At 38.4% G+C, this 15,627-nt stretch overlaps 1 protein-coding gene across 21 annotated transcripts in view; it reads right to left on the bottom strand.

Moving 5' to 3' along the window:
* DMD (dystrophin) overlaps nucleotides 1-15,627 on the bottom strand; it is a 1,010,042-nt gene that overhangs the window by 586,631 nt on the left and 407,784 nt on the right. For all 21 annotated transcript variants that reach the window (XM_083498284.1, XM_083498278.1, XM_083498289.1 and 18 more), the window contains 5 exons: nucleotides 15,443-15,550; nucleotides 11,231-11,410; nucleotides 8,152-8,327; nucleotides 2,692-2,815; nucleotides 513-600 (listed from right to left, as the gene is read on the bottom strand). In XM_083498284.1, coding sequence (XP_083354410.1) covers nucleotides 513-600; nucleotides 2,692-2,815; nucleotides 8,152-8,327; nucleotides 11,231-11,410; nucleotides 15,443-15,550 — 676 coding nt within the window. The remainder of the gene's footprint in view (nucleotides 1-512; nucleotides 601-2,691; nucleotides 2,816-8,151; nucleotides 8,328-11,230; nucleotides 11,411-15,442; nucleotides 15,551-15,627) is intronic.

Here is a 15,627-nt window from a genome sequence, read left to right on the forward strand (position 1 = left end):
TACAAACACTTAAAGGAAAGAAGAAAAGCATATTATTATGGGGTAAAGAAGACAAGTTGAAGAAACTAGAGGAAAGCCATGTGATCAAAGTGACACACACTAAAAATAAGGTCCAATCCTTTTCAGATAATTTAAATAATCTCTAGTTTCCCCAAGTTTTAAGATGATAAACAAATTCAGTTCCAAAGCGTAAGACCAAAAAATGGGAATGTGAACTGAATTAATATATGAGGATTGAGAGCAGCTTGCTAATAGCCTGGACCCTATTTTTTGGGGGGGGGGGGAGAAATAATTCTGAACTATGTCTCAGCACATGGTGCTAAATTTCAAGTGTTTCTCCTTTTCTAATTAAAATATATCATTCAAAAGAAACATACGAAAAATACAAACTTACTTTACTTAACTGTTCCTTCACAAAGTGCTTTGCTAATACAATTCATGTGAAAAATATGAACTTGTGTGTTTTATCAAATCCCTAAGAAGATTATCTAAATCAACTGCCATGTAATTACCATTCACCATCTGTTCCACCAGGGCCTCAGCTGATCTGCTTGCATCTTGGAGTTTCCTGTACTTCTCAGGCTTTTCTCGTTCGATGGCCTGCAACATGAGAGCAATAGTTGACTATTTCACAAGGAAGACATTTTAAAAATGAGTTATAACCTGCTGAACAAGAACCTAGCGCTCATGGTTGCATAGCTATGATTAAAACAAACAATAGCTGTCCCTTTTACAGCTAATAAGGGACATGGATGGCACTGTGGTTTAAACCACTGCACCACTTGGACTTGCCAATCGGCAGTTCAAGGCCCCACGACGGGGCGAGCTCCTGTTGTTCAGTCCCAGCTCCTGCCAACCTCGCAGTTCAAAATATGCTGAGTCCTTTCTGGACTGAGCTAAAGGAAGGTTGCCTGCTGAATAGTGGCAAGGAAGCAACTCATCAGGAAGCAAATCTTACTTGTCCCATGTGGGCAGTTCTGTCCAAGGCCAAGGTAAGCCTCAGATATTGAAAGTGTACATTACAATTATTCAGCAATTCATATTATTAAATATTTTCAAGAGATTATTTATTTTAAATAGAAAGTTAACATGAATAATTCAGATCATTGCTTTATACATCTGATTTTTCATAAGTATAAAATGTTATTCTCATAGCAGAGGAATATTAAAAAGCATAAAAGGAGATGATAAAAGATGAAATGTTGGTACTCTGCAATGTTCCACACAACCTTGCAGATCTGCTTACTAAAATCGGGACAAGGCAGCGCAGGATTCCTGCTTCTTTAGCAGGTGTGGTAGAAGGAAACTTTCAAAAAGGCATACAATCTTTCTGCTGCCATGGAGGAAAAGCTCAGGTTCTGAATTACTAAGCTAATAAACCCCAGAGTCGTCCGCGATTGGACCTAATAGTCAGGGTTCCCTTTACCTTTTTAAGGCTAGATAAGAGTAGTTCAAGTCCCACAGGCTAGCTAACAAACCTACTGGACTGAAATATCAAATGCACATAGTTTTCTAAACAAACAAAACACAGTTTCCAATTACAGTGGTGCCTCGCAAGACGAAAAACTCGCTAGACGAAAGGGTTTTCTGTTTTTGCGTTGCTTCGCTAGACAAATTTCCCTATGGGCTTGCTTCGCAAGACGAAAACGTCTTGCGCTTTTTTTTTTAAAGCCGCTTGAAGAGGCGCAGTTGCGACGGACCGTGCTTCACAAGACGAAAAACATTGCAAGACGAAAAGACTTGCGGAACGAATTCTTTTCGTCTTGTGAGGCACCACTGTAGGTAGTTTGCGGAAACCACTGAGATAGCATGATAATGAAAAGTGCACAATAGTAACACTACTTTGAAAATGTAGGCCACATAGAAAACAGAATTTTCAGGAAACACCAAGCTGTGCATGTAATATCTCGTTCTGCATTTTTACAAAATTAGCTGTGTATGTAAACACACGGGTTCCTTCAAACATCATGTGCAGGAATATTTACTGATCCACCACATTTAAAGGCATAGCTGTACTGAATTATGCATAACATGGCTTTTTGGGTTTATGTTCTTACAAGCCAGTTGTAAAAGTGCTTGATGATTAAAAATCCTGGCAGATACATTCATTTCTACCCTTAAGAAGGAGGAGGACTGGAACCAAAACATTGCTTTGATGGATCTGCTAGTCCAGATTCTGTTTCTAACAGTGGTTGGCCATATGCACAGAACATGACTGCCTTGTGTTCTTGCCCCCAGCACCTGACACCGAGAGGTGCACTGTTCCTGAGCCATGTACCATCCATTCAACTATATCAGCTCATAGTTGCATATCATATCCATTAATGGATATGATATGACAACTCATAGGCACGATTTTTCAAAATTCATGTTTTGAAAAATGGCATTTACCTGTACTTTCCTCGTTTTTATGCATTGCTTTGGATGTTTGTCAAAGCTGCAAACAGTGAGTTTTACATTTCATAGCACTCACCCTGTCCTGTATACAAACAATGCAGCTAGGATGGGTGACAGTAAAGCTTTGAGTTAAAAATTTCCCTTTCTTAAACTCAGGCTAGAGAGCAACACATGGCTGTTTAACACTGGATGGTAAATAGTCAAACACAAGTTGTACTTCAAGAGACAGGGTTTTCTAGCAAACTTTTTCTGTGATTCTAATATAAATTGTTAAGTATATGAATATTTTCCTACATTAACTCTTTCTCTGAGGTCTGACAGGTTCCCTTCTTTTCTGTATATTGCAAACTCTGGGCTCTGGAGTACAGCTTCTGAGCGGGTCATCCAGCTGTGAAGCTCTGTTGTATCAGCATCAAACCTAAGAGGGAGAGAAAAAGAAAAAGAAAAACACACAGGATATTTCTAAGACATACTAAAGCTAACACCAGATGTTTAAACCAGAAGTATGAATTAAAACTGAAAAAGAGCTATCATAATTACAGACATACACACAAAAAGGCTTTAAATAGTCTGCGTTCCTGAATACATCACACAATCTGTTAATATGGCAGGCCTTTTATAAATGTATAAATGCATTCTAATTTAAGAGGTTGCTCTGCCTTTAGTACAGATACAACTCCAGTTTCACATGCTGAATTTCAGGGTTTAAGGTGGGATTTTAAGTTATTTTAATGTAGTTCCCCCCCCCCCCCAGTATGTGTAATAAGGTTACTCCCTACCTTCAGCTGGGAGTGGGTTTGTTCTAGTCCAGTAAGGAAGTCTTGTGTGGAGGAGGGGGCCTCCACCCATTGCCTGATGGACCAATAATGTCAGGGGGAGGAGCTGGCATATAGCAGCTTGCTCAACACCTGAGTCTTTCTTCTCTGCTTTGCAGTAGCACCCTGCCCTCTCACCCTTGATCAGAGTGGGCTTACCCAGTTGCCAAATGGTGCTGAGTATCCGGAATTTGAGGTGATCCTCTTTTCAGCTATTTCAGTCTTAATTTGATCTGCTTATGGTGGGATAGGGTTAAGTTTGGTTGCTTGGCTTGTTTGGCACTTAGTATGGGCAGGTAAGAGGTTTAGGTACAGCCAGTACCCTGAGACACATTGTGTGGAGGGCACTTGACTAACCATCTCCTATTGGCAACTGGCTTGGAGGGGGCTGCTTTGTGTGGAGCTCATGGGGCATGGCAGGTGACATCTGAACAATGAACGGGGGGTGGGGTGTTGTGGTGACTGGCATCTGTCAGGCCACACACACATGGCTTCTCTTTATGGGAAGATGGGTTTGCCTCCATTCACAACAGTTTGGTTGAGGGATTTCCTCTGTGATGGTCTGGTACTTAGCAGCGGGCGCAGTATTTTCTGCTTGCTAGTACAGGTTAGGCCTGCCCACAGTTCCTTGTTGCATTTGCTTATATTGCCCAATACGATATATTCAAACAACCAGGAAGTGACTGATATTTCTCTTTGTCATTAGAGCAGTCTACATGGTAAGTATGATGAGACTCTATCCATGTAAGCATTGCCAGATCAACATAACCTAGTTTTGTCTCTAATAAAGGAGGACACAGTAGGCAAGTATTGAATGAAATCAATTCATCTTTTGTTTCCATTTGCTTCCTCTCCTTGCTCCATTTTCCTGGTTCTTTTAAAAAATAATTCTTAAGACCTTTATTGAGTCTTTAATGGGACGCGGGTGGTGCTGTGAGTTAAACCACAGAGCCTAGGACTTGCCGATCAGAAGGTTGGCAGTTCGAATCCCCGCAACGGGGTAAGCTCCCGTTGCTCGGTCCCTGCTCCTGCCAATCTAGCAGTTCGAAAGCACGTCAAAGTGCAAGTAGATAACTAGGTACCGCTCTGGCAGGAAGGTAAATGGTGTTTCCGTGTGCTATTCTGGTTCGCCAGAAGCGGCTTAGTCATGCTGGCCACATGACCCGGAAGCTGTACGCCAGCTCCCTCGGCCAAGTGAGATGAGCGCCGCAACCCCAGAGTCGGCCACTACTAGACCTTACCTTTACTAAGACCTTTATTAAGAGATGCTTGCAGTTTGACTTGAAAAGATCAGGTGTATATTTCATACAAATTAAAATGAGGTTCTTAAAAATCTGAATTTGACCAGATAGGAAACAATTAAAAAACAATTTTAAAAAGTTGTATTGAGGGGGAAACAGGCCTTTAAAAAACACATCTGTCACTCCAAAAAGGAGACCACTTTAGGTAAAAGTAATAAAAATCCCATGCTGCATAGATAACGGAGAGAGTTCAAGTTCTCTGGTCAACAGCAAAAAGCAAGCACTTAAGGTCTTCAGTTCCAATTCTTCTGTTCATTTCTTATTGCTGGAATTTCATATTCTCTCTTCTTTTCCCTGTTCCTCACTACTTGTATCATTCTCTCTCCCTTCTTTCTGCAGAGGCCTTCTAGGAGCAATCCTCCAGAAAACAAACAGGTAAGTGACGACAGCTATGATACAATACATAATCCTGAAGGGAGAAGCTGTGGTGTGACAAGGAGCCACATATCCAGCCTATCCAGAGACATAACTAGAAAGTGGAAGATCACAGTAGAATATTTCCAATAACATATGGCTCATGAATCATATGCAGTTGCCTATGGCTAAAATATTCTACTAGACTGTTCCTGATTCAAATTGTCGGAATCTGGCTGTCAGCTACTGTTTATTGTTTTGAGCAAAGTGGTACTGTATGGAGCATGGAAATATTGCTGCATGATTTTCAGTAGGAGCCGAAGAGCAAAAATTCAGAGCACATTAAATCAGTAGCATTAGTCATATTACTGTATTTAAAAATATATTTTATTTTGGCTTTACTTAAATCAGCTGCTTATTTTGTAAAGAGAACAAGATATTTATCTAAAATTCACTAAATGAGAAGACACTAGATGGAGCACCTATCCTGCTTTAAATATACATCTCCTTTTTCAAAAGGCTTGGCAGCTAGTTTCTGATCTAGAGTTATCTACAATGAAGCTCTGACAAACAGTCTTTGTACAGTGACATGGAATAGTATATGTACAGAGCAATTTTAGCTATGGTCTAAAAGTGTATCATTCACAAGTATTTCAGAGGTTGTAAGTATCAGAGGGTAGAATTTAAAAAACATATTTAGTATTTTAGCTTATTCAACAGCAGGAAGAATTAAAAAAATAGCAGAAATTTCTGTGGGAAATTCTTCTGGGATGCCCCAGGTGAAGAAAGAAAAATCTTGTGTTCATCAGTGATTTTCTATTCTTCTTGCAGGAAGGCTGGAAAAGCATCTCCTCCAGGACTGGGGAGGCAGTTTCCAGTTTCTTTCTAGAGGAGGAGAGTCCTCCTCCTCAATCCTCACATACTGAACCACTGAAGCATTCAGGAAAAAATGTAAATCCTCACCCGTCCCTCATACACAAATGTTTAAAAAAAAAAAGCAGTGTAAAACTGAAAATGAAATAATACTATAGTAACTATAAATAACATAATATTTTACTTCATACTGAGCTCTGCATTAATGCTATATCTCGATTGGCATTTATTTTACTGGGTAAAAGAGTTGTCAAGAATAAAGAGAATGTTTGGCAAGGTTTGTGAGATTTATCTGCAAGCGGTCCTTAGTCCCCTTTTCAGAACTGCAATCCCCCAGAGTTCACTTTGGGAAAGCCATGATTGATGACGGGCAAGTTTTAAGGTCTGCACTAGATGTTTTGAAGCAGTTTTAGGCCTGCATGACTGATGCTTTGAAGCTAGGTTGATCCAGAATAAAAAACTGCTGCAGCTGCACCCTCTTTTGTTCTCCTTTTCATGGGAGGTTTGAATACAAGAGCAATGTTATTAAAGACATATGGAGACTTGCAGTCATCCTGCATGTAAAAGAGGCTCAAAACATATTTAGCTTTTTACAGTTGGTTCTCATGGTCCATATTAATTTGAATTTCAGACATGCCTAGTCCATCCAGTGGTTGAAGATAGTAACTTAATTGTAAACCACAATTATTGTTTCTGTCTCCATCCTACTCTTATCCTCTTCCAGTGTTCCTAAGCAAAACAAAGGGCCTGGCACAATACAGTCTTTCTTATCTTCATTTGTTTCAGAGGCTCTTTCATTGTGGAACTCAAGGCAGAAAAAGCACACTTGTACTTACCTGAAATGTAGTATCCCATTCCCAGCAGAAGGTCAGGTTGTTGCCTCCACATCTCAGTGGAAGGGAGGCAGCAACCTTTGGGGAGGTGGGGCTCCCATGATGCAGTTTGCAGACTCGGCAAGCTTGAGAAAATCAGGAGGCATAGAAGAAAATCCTACCTCACAATGTACCGTATTTTTCGCTCTATAAGACGCACCAGACCACAAGACGCACCTAGTTTTTGGAGGAGGAAAACAAGGAAAAAAATATTCTGAATCCTAGAAGCCAGAACAGCACGAGGGATCGCTGCGCAGTGAAAACAGCAATCCCTCCTGCTGTTCTGGCTTCTGGGATAGCTGCGCAGCCTGCATTCGCTCCATAAGACGCACACACATTCCCCCTTACTTTTTAGGAGGGAAAAAGTGAGTCTTATAGAGCAAAAAATACGGTAACTAAGGGGTGACTATAACTGGACATGCAGTCAAACTAACCATGGAAAACTACATTTCAGGTAAGCACAACCGTACTTTCCCCCCATTCCCAGTATTCAGTCAGCAGGATGGAAAGTGCAACAGCTTACTAGGGTGAGAAGGCTGCAGGTATTAAGGTGGTAGGATCTGCTGTAGGACCGTCCAACCAAATATTGCATTAGCCAAGGCACAGGCATCCAGGTGGAAATGCCCTGTAATGGTACTATACTAGGTGCAACCCCAGTTGTTCCATGGCAAATCTTCATAAGAGGAATGTGAAAGGCGAAGGCAGCCAAATCTTATTGCCTTTGTTGGAATCATCACACAGCTGTGTTTGTGATGTCATCCTGCTGCTTGATTCAGACGTGGGGATGATTGTATTAGTATTCCTGCTTGTAATGCTTGCCTCTGCCCTGGTTTCTAATGTTCCTTTTACACTGGATTACCTGTTGCATTGTGGAGCTGTGGCTTTTTGAGCAATATACTGTCTTGTCACACTAAATTCCATCCACATCAGTGAGCATGATGGGACACAACAGCGAACGTCATCAGACATGTTATCACCCTTTAGGCACATGCATGATTCTGTTCCCCTTTGACAATGGCAGGAAATAACTATATGCCAGAATACCACCTCAATGCAGACCAGAGTCTTCTGTTTTTCGTGTAGTTATGATAGCCTTTTCACCTTTATGTCTAGTTTGAACCATGGGTGGGTGGCATGATCTGTAAAAACTGCAGGGAAATTACAGCACAACACTCCCACAATTTTACAGGATAATGGGGTTGCAAGCAGATTTTTTTCTGGAAGCAATTAACATGGAAATGAGTGTTGAACTTCTGCTACATTCTGCTAGATTTCCAGATGTGATTTTTATGTCACAAGAAAGATTATACAAACCATTAAAATGATCAGGTAATCCAGTTAGAAACAAAGCCTGCTTTATAGAAAAGAATACACCACTGATTTAAAAGATAACATTAAACATTTAAACATTTGCACTTTAATTTAAATCTTCAACATTTACACTGTCCTGATACTGCAGTATATAAATACTTCTATTTTTTTTTAAATAATGTTGATGAAAAAATATTTCCTCATCTAAGCACTTTCCCCAGTCCTCACCTTTTCCTAATTTCAGAATCCACAACTATTTGCCTCTTCTTGTGGGGCGGTGGTGGTGGGAGTTCCTCTTTAGCATGCTTAACCAGGATTTGCTCTCTGGTGGTCACCATAGTTACAGTTTCCATCACTGTTGTCTGTGTTAGTGATGTCTGAGTGGTAGCAACAGCCTGTGAAATCTGTGAGAAGTATTGAAACAGAGGTCACACATTGCTTGAAAGACTTTAATAAAGACTGTTTGGAGTGGCAATAGAAAATAATGAGAAACTGCTCTTCCTTGTTCATGGGTTGACCTTCAGAACAAAACAACACTGTATTGAACTCAAGCCAAATTGTTTTATCTGACTCATGCTAGGTGAATAAGACATATGAAAAAGTCAATATAAAAATCAGGAGGAAACTTAAATAGAATGTATTTATGATGCCATTTATACCAAGTCAAGCAAACAAAGGTGAAAATGAGAAGTTGGATTTTGTGAAACAAATTAGAGAATATGTATGTGTTCATTCATATTCTTTGCTTCAACAGCTGGCTACTTCAGCAGACAAAAGGCATATAGCTTAGAAAGCTAACTGAAGTAAAGAAGAACCTATTACATATTCACAACCACTCAATTTATTTTGTGTGTGTTTCTTAAATGACCTGTGCTCATTTTTGCTAATGGAACAGTTTTTTAGACAAGAAGAAGCATTCTTGATGGCATTAATGACTCTTTTTCTTGCCCTCCTGGGCAACATTTTCCTGACACATAAGAACAAAGCATACCAGATGTTACTGTGGTAGAACACACGACAGTTCTTTCTACAGACCTCATGCTAGTCAAAGTTCCCCTTTGGTAAATCTACACCATACATTTAAAGCACATTTGATGTACATATAAAGCACATGGCTTCCTGGATGTATCCTGTGAACTGTAGTTTTCCCCTCAAAGAACTACAGTTCCCAGAACCCTTAACGAAGTACAGTTCAAAGGATCCTTTGTGGGAAGCCATGTGCTTTAAATGAGCATTGAATGTGCTTTAAATGGATGGTGTGGATCCTCTCTTGGTCTCAGTACCATAAAAAGCTTAAGTGAATTGGAGTTCAGTATGTGGAAACGAATCAAGTAATACATGCTGGGTGAAGAAAACCCTACCCTGTCTCTAGTGTGCACAGCAATGTAATAAAGTGACTTGAATGGCAGCTGGGGGGAACAACCCTGTTGTGTTGCAGACTGCTAATGTGTACATAGCCCAAGTTATAAAAGGCAACTACTAGCCTGCTTGTAACTTGAGTTTGCAGTGCTTGGCACTGTCAGGGGAACAGTCAGCCCAGGCTATTCCCTGCAGTGATCTTAATGGCTTGGGCTTGGCTGTGTTCAGTACATGCAATCCTCAGTTGCAAAGGCAACCCAGCTTAGCCTCAGACACCCCATGAGAAGTGGTTCCACTAAATTGCATAGGGAGATAATCTATAACAAAACTATGATGGCAAGAAAATTATTGTGAGAATAGGTCACCAACTGCAAAAGAACCTGTTCTACATTTTTTTTACAGACTGGATTACCTCTTGCAATTTTTGCAGATGCAGCTATCAAAGGCAGGCCGGGATAGGTGCCTACTTGAGCTAGACAGCTTGATTTTTGAAGGGGTTTTTTTTAAGGGAAGGAAGGGCGAAACTGGTTTTCTGTGGCTTGGATTAATGGGCTGGAAAATAATTCAGTGGCTTGAAAAGCCTGCCTTGCTAGCTGTCCCAAAACATATTCAAGTGGCATCCCTTACTATTAAAAACATGCCTTCGCTAATGCTTCATGCAAATTGATGAGTGCTAAAAGTTTATTTCTCAATTTCACAAGGAGATAAAATCCCTGGCATTCTTCTACTTTGTAGTAAACAGTAAACCAGTCCAAAAATGGAGGCAATTTGCATTCAGATAATTTAAATGTGCAGCTTGTGAGGTTTTCCCTGACAGGCCAAATATCAATTTATTAGATCAATAAATTAATGCCAAGAGGTAAGAAACAGCAGATTTATCAGATTCTGCCTTCAGATGTTACCTTTATGTTGCAGTATGTATAGCAAAATGATGAGACCTACTCCATAGCCCAAACCCATGCAAAACACAGCATTGTGAAATTTATAGCAATGTTCAAAGAACATTTGGGAGTTTTTTCTCAGCCAAACAGCTGAGGATTTTTGAAGAAGCCCATCAAGTTTTGATACGTTTAACAAAAATCATGAATGCAGTTCTGAGCATCTATATGCTGGCACCAAATTTCATCTGAAGCAATATTTGAAACAAACAGCTTCATTGGCAATATTGGGAGTGGCTTCGTACTCCTATTTAAATTAACAAACGTTAAAGTCACTCTACTAATATTTGGAATGGAGCATACATAAGAAATTGCACACAATTTTATTTAACTGGTGCTGAACCTTAAATTTGCTACCCAGCAAATTAATGATTTATTAGATTGGCTATAGAGATCTCTGTTCCATTTTCTATCACTAACATGGTGTGGCATCTCTATAGTAACCATTTATCAGCAATGGTAGTAGTAGCCACCCTATTTTCCTCTCCTTACACGTGAGTAACTGTTAACCTTGAACAAGCATGTGGGTGTCTCTATCACATTTGGTTTTTATGGTTTTTATGGCAGAGGCATCCATTTCTTATACTACAACAAAGCCTGAATCCAACAAAATCCTTAAAAGATGGAACCAGAAAATCGTGTGTGCACTTGCACATGTAAAATATAAATGTGCATGTGCCAGTCTACCCTTATGATACACATTAGTTCACACAACAGCTTTTATCAAGGTAAAAATTGAAGAACCCCCTAACTGTGCAAAAGGTATTTGGAGAACCAAAAATATTTCATGAACTTTTTGTGAATATCTGAAAGCCTGGTGAGGCAGAGTGGAAAACCCTGTGGAAATGAAAGGACAGGTTTCACACACCCCTATTCTAGTTCAGAAGAAGCTCATGTCTAAAACAAACTCAGAATGCAAAAGATTTGAAACTTTGCCAATTTCACTTCAGTCACTTCACAGGCATATGATTTAACTGTCATCAGCTGACAGGACAATAGTGATGACAAACCTGCTTAGAACTGCTCTCCAGTTTCTGTGCCAAACTATCCCAACGCTGAGCCACATTTTCCAACCACCCTTCCAGCTTTTGAGATAGTGCTTTACTCTTCACAGCTGAAAGGAGATCTTGGCTGAGTGAGTTGAGTTTATCCATAGTCTTTCTCTTGATTTCCAGTTCTCCTTTCAGTATCTGTAAAATAGAAGAAGTCATTCAGGAAATGTGCTATTAATCAATTAATTGATGTACTGGTACATCTTAAAAGAGCAGGAACTGGTAAAAATATGATGTGTTGTGTACAATGGGCAAGAAAATAAACTGTATTCCAAAACATCTGGTAAGCAACAGGTGGGGGAGAAGATTGGACTACACAAGCACCTAGACTTAATGCCTCTGTGTCATATTCTGGCGCTCCTAAAGAATTATTTTATTAAAAAGTGTAGCTTACTGCACAGTCCTTCTTGCAGCTACAACTATGAAAGCATGATTTACTGTAAAAAGGAATGTTGTTATAGTGAGACCATTAGAAATTATGAGCAACACGTGTTTTTCGGTATAAATGTACTAGACTAACTGAGTGCATTTTATGATTTGTTACCGCAATAATCCTACAATATAAACACTAATGTTAAAAATAAGTTAATGCAAGTATATTCACTAATATACATGCAAAGCAGCAATTCTAAGCAGATTTTCATAGATGACCTTTAAACTAATTGAGTCCCAAAAGACATTTAAATGACAAATGAAGCAGACTTTTAAATGTTAATATGGAATGAAGTATGTGATACAACCCCCACCCCATTATTATTATGAAGGTGACTACTGGTTGTTTGGGGAGAGTATCTGAAGCTCTGGCCTAAACCAGCTTGGGTTGATGAGATTTATAGTCCAAAACATCTTGAGGGCACTAGGTAGGCTGCACAAAACTAGCAAATAAAAACTTACTATATTACAGCCTAGGAATTACAAACCAATATAATTCTCCAGATATAATTTATCCAGAAAAACAGTTAACACTATAATTTCCAGATTTAACATTACTTTGCTCATAACAGAGATGCTGTGATGTCTATGTCATTTGATGGTTTTTTCCTTAAAAAGAAAACTATAGGCTTCTAACAGTCTTAAACATAGTCCAGGTTATCTAGATGCTACTGATACTCTTGGTGTTAAATAAGAGTCAGTGAGAAAACTCTTGGAAATCCCTGTGTATTCTTCAACTTATCTTTACACTTACCCAGAATTCATAATAAAAAAATTAAGTGGGAAATGAGAAAAAAAGGTTATGTTTATCAACAATAACTTCATATTGGTAATCAACCTAATGAGTCAGTCGAAGTTGACTGGAAAAAGATTTTGAATCAATATTTTTCTTTTTTACACTGAACACAATAATCAAGTATGCCATTTTATTCATTTATGTATTTTTAAAATAGATATCTATAACTTGCCCTTCAGTAAGTGCCAAGGCAGCAGACAGTAAACATTAAAAAATCATTTCCAATAAACACTAAAACAACAGTAAATCAACATTTAACATCTATATGAAAGTGCTGTGGAAGGTAATCCTGAAATTGGCTTGCGGATGATACTCAATTTTTAATCTCATTTTCATCTCATTTTAGGAAGGCAGTTGAAGTGCCCCAGCCACTCTGGGCAGCTTCCAGCATATATAAAAACATAGTAAAACATTAAACCTTAAGAAGCTTCCCTAAATAATGATAATTTGTTAAAGAGGTTGGATATTGTTAAATTTATTAACTTCTAAATATTCAGGCATTCTTTAGGGATTACTTCTGTTCTATTCTGTTTCTACTACTGTTAGTTGCCTTCTGGCTCCTTGGAGAAATAGGCAGGACAAAAAAAATTAACACACACATGACCTGAACAAGAGTGGTCATAGGGTCACCTATGTGTTGTCAACAAGCAGCCCTTTGATAAACCCATGAGGGGTAGTGCAGATCCTTGAACCAATGTCTGAGTGCTGCAATGGGTTATGAGAAATTACATCCGAGCCAACCTTCAAACTACCACAGGACAGGATGGAAGCTTATATCATCTGTCCTGGGTAAGGCCCATATCTTTCCCACAGATTCCCCTTGGCCCTATGGTGCTCTGTTGGCAGAAACAGCCAAGGAAGGGATACCTTTTTTCTCTAGTTTTGGTCAGCAAACTGCTCCGACTACTTTTCTCAGATAAGGATTTAATCATGAATTGTGCTATTTTCATCCTGATTTAGGAAGGTTTTAATTGGTTTGCTTTTGTGATTATTGCTCTTTTCATCAAGGTTGTTGATCACATCAGATATCATTCTGATGTTAGAGAATAAGGTATATAAATTCAAAATAAGGAATCTAAATAAAATAACCCTCAAGAGTGGATTGTCTCCCTCTTACCCCTAGTTCTGGTGCTTACATTGGTTGATCAAAAGGGTGTACCAATATTCCTTAGGTTTTTCAATTAACAGGAAACAAATATGTTTCTCAGAAATAAGAAAAGGGGTGAGTTTTTCAAATGCTAATTGAATGAATGTCATTTGATTGGGGTCACATCCACACCATATAATTAAAGTAATGGCTTCCCTGCAAGAATCCTGGTAACTATAACTTGCAGAGGGTAGTTAAACTACAAAACTTGCTATAATTTTAACTCCAATTAATTTCATTTTCGTTCCCTAATATTTCTGGTACTGAGTAAAATCTAAAAATCTAAACTTTAGTCAAAGTAAAAGATTAATAAATACAAAGAACACCATCTGGTATCTCTCTCTCTCTCTGTCTCTCAGACTCCCTTTACCAAAAACAAGGATTTGCTTTTTCAAATTGTTCTGCCAGTATTTGCCCTTTTCAATATTATGGGGCTTGTGTTGAGGATTGATATAGATATGTGTTATATTTTAGCCTATGGAAATTTACTCAGGTCATAGGGTTAGGCACAGTTTATCAAGAACAACGTATGCTTAAGGTTATGCTGACAGATGGTCAGAATCTTTGATCTCCAATTGTGACATATTTTAATGAACATTAAATTTGTAGTCACCGTGTGAGTCAGCAGGGACGTTTAGAAGCAATTTTAAACCAGCTGTCAGGTACCTGTTAATTAGTTTGAACAATCAAATGGCAAGATCTTTAAAATATATAACCTTTCCGCTTTTTCACAACAAAACTGACATTTTAAGGTCTGATTATGGGACCAAACTTACTGTAATAATTTCTAATTTATTTTTATTATATTTAAGGCCACAGTGACTTTTTTCTTTCGTATATCCACAACATGAGGCAAGGCTACAATAACTGTAACACTGTTATGTAACCGAAAAAATGCGTCCTACTGCCACCCCTCAATGTGTCTGTGTGGCATGAAGCTCAGCAGTTATTTTGGCACCAATAGGAAAACAGAGAGCTGGGTGTGAGATTCAAGCTGTATTTTTAAAGGCAGCAAATTGTACCTCCTGACATGTTCTTGGCCATTTACCAACATTTGCTGAATGTTGGGCTTTCCAGGTTTGAATTGGTTTTTCATTTCTGCTTGGCTAATACTGTATAGCACTCCTTTTATATTGATCCTACAGTAGCAAGGGCAGAATTGTTTGGCAAGGAATATATACTAATCTGTAAAAGTCACTGGCAGGTCTATCAAGTTATATAAATAATGTAACTATTTACATAAATTAGGTTCATTTCAGTGTTAAAGGAAACATCAAAACAATGTGGTAAAGTTAAATACGTTGTTTTTGCAGCTATTAAAAAACTTAATGATGTAAACAAAATCCAGTCATAGTCACTTGACTGATGTTTGTTCCTGACCACAGATGAACATGTGAACTACAGCCATATCTTTTTTTCTTTTCTGTTTTTGTCAGAATACTCTGACATCCCTAGTGGTGGACAGCCATCAGGAATAGGGCTTTCTCAGTTATGGGTCCTCATTTGTGGGACTCCTTTGGTTACATATTTGACTGGCACCTACCTTGATGGTTATTAGGCAACAGATAAAAACCTGCTTCCTAGAAATTATTTTTCCTATATTCTTTTCAAAATACTTTATTGTTTTACTATGGCATATATATATATATATATATATATATATATATATATATATATATATATGAATGAAGTAAGTAAGTTGTGAGATGCCTTCAAGACTATTCTGAAAGATGGAATATAGACATTTGAAACACATAAACAAACACAGAGAGATAAAACAATGTAAAAACCCTACAGCCAACTTTTGTAGATTTTCCAACATTTCTTTCTGATCTTTGAAATCAGTGGTATGGATATTGTTGAGAGCATCTTCCTTCTCAGAAAGCCATGCATCGAAAAGACCCTTAAGAAGAAAAAGAAAATCCTTTAGTAAGACCATACACAAAGTATTGTTAAACAAAGTATTATTAAGCAAGTAAG

The sequence above is a fragment of the Podarcis liolepis genome, assembly GCF_965112155.1.
Source record: "Podarcis liolepis genome assembly, chromosome: 4".
NCBI classification, from domain to species: domain Eukaryota; kingdom Metazoa; phylum Chordata; class Lepidosauria; order Squamata; family Lacertidae; genus Podarcis; species Podarcis liolepis.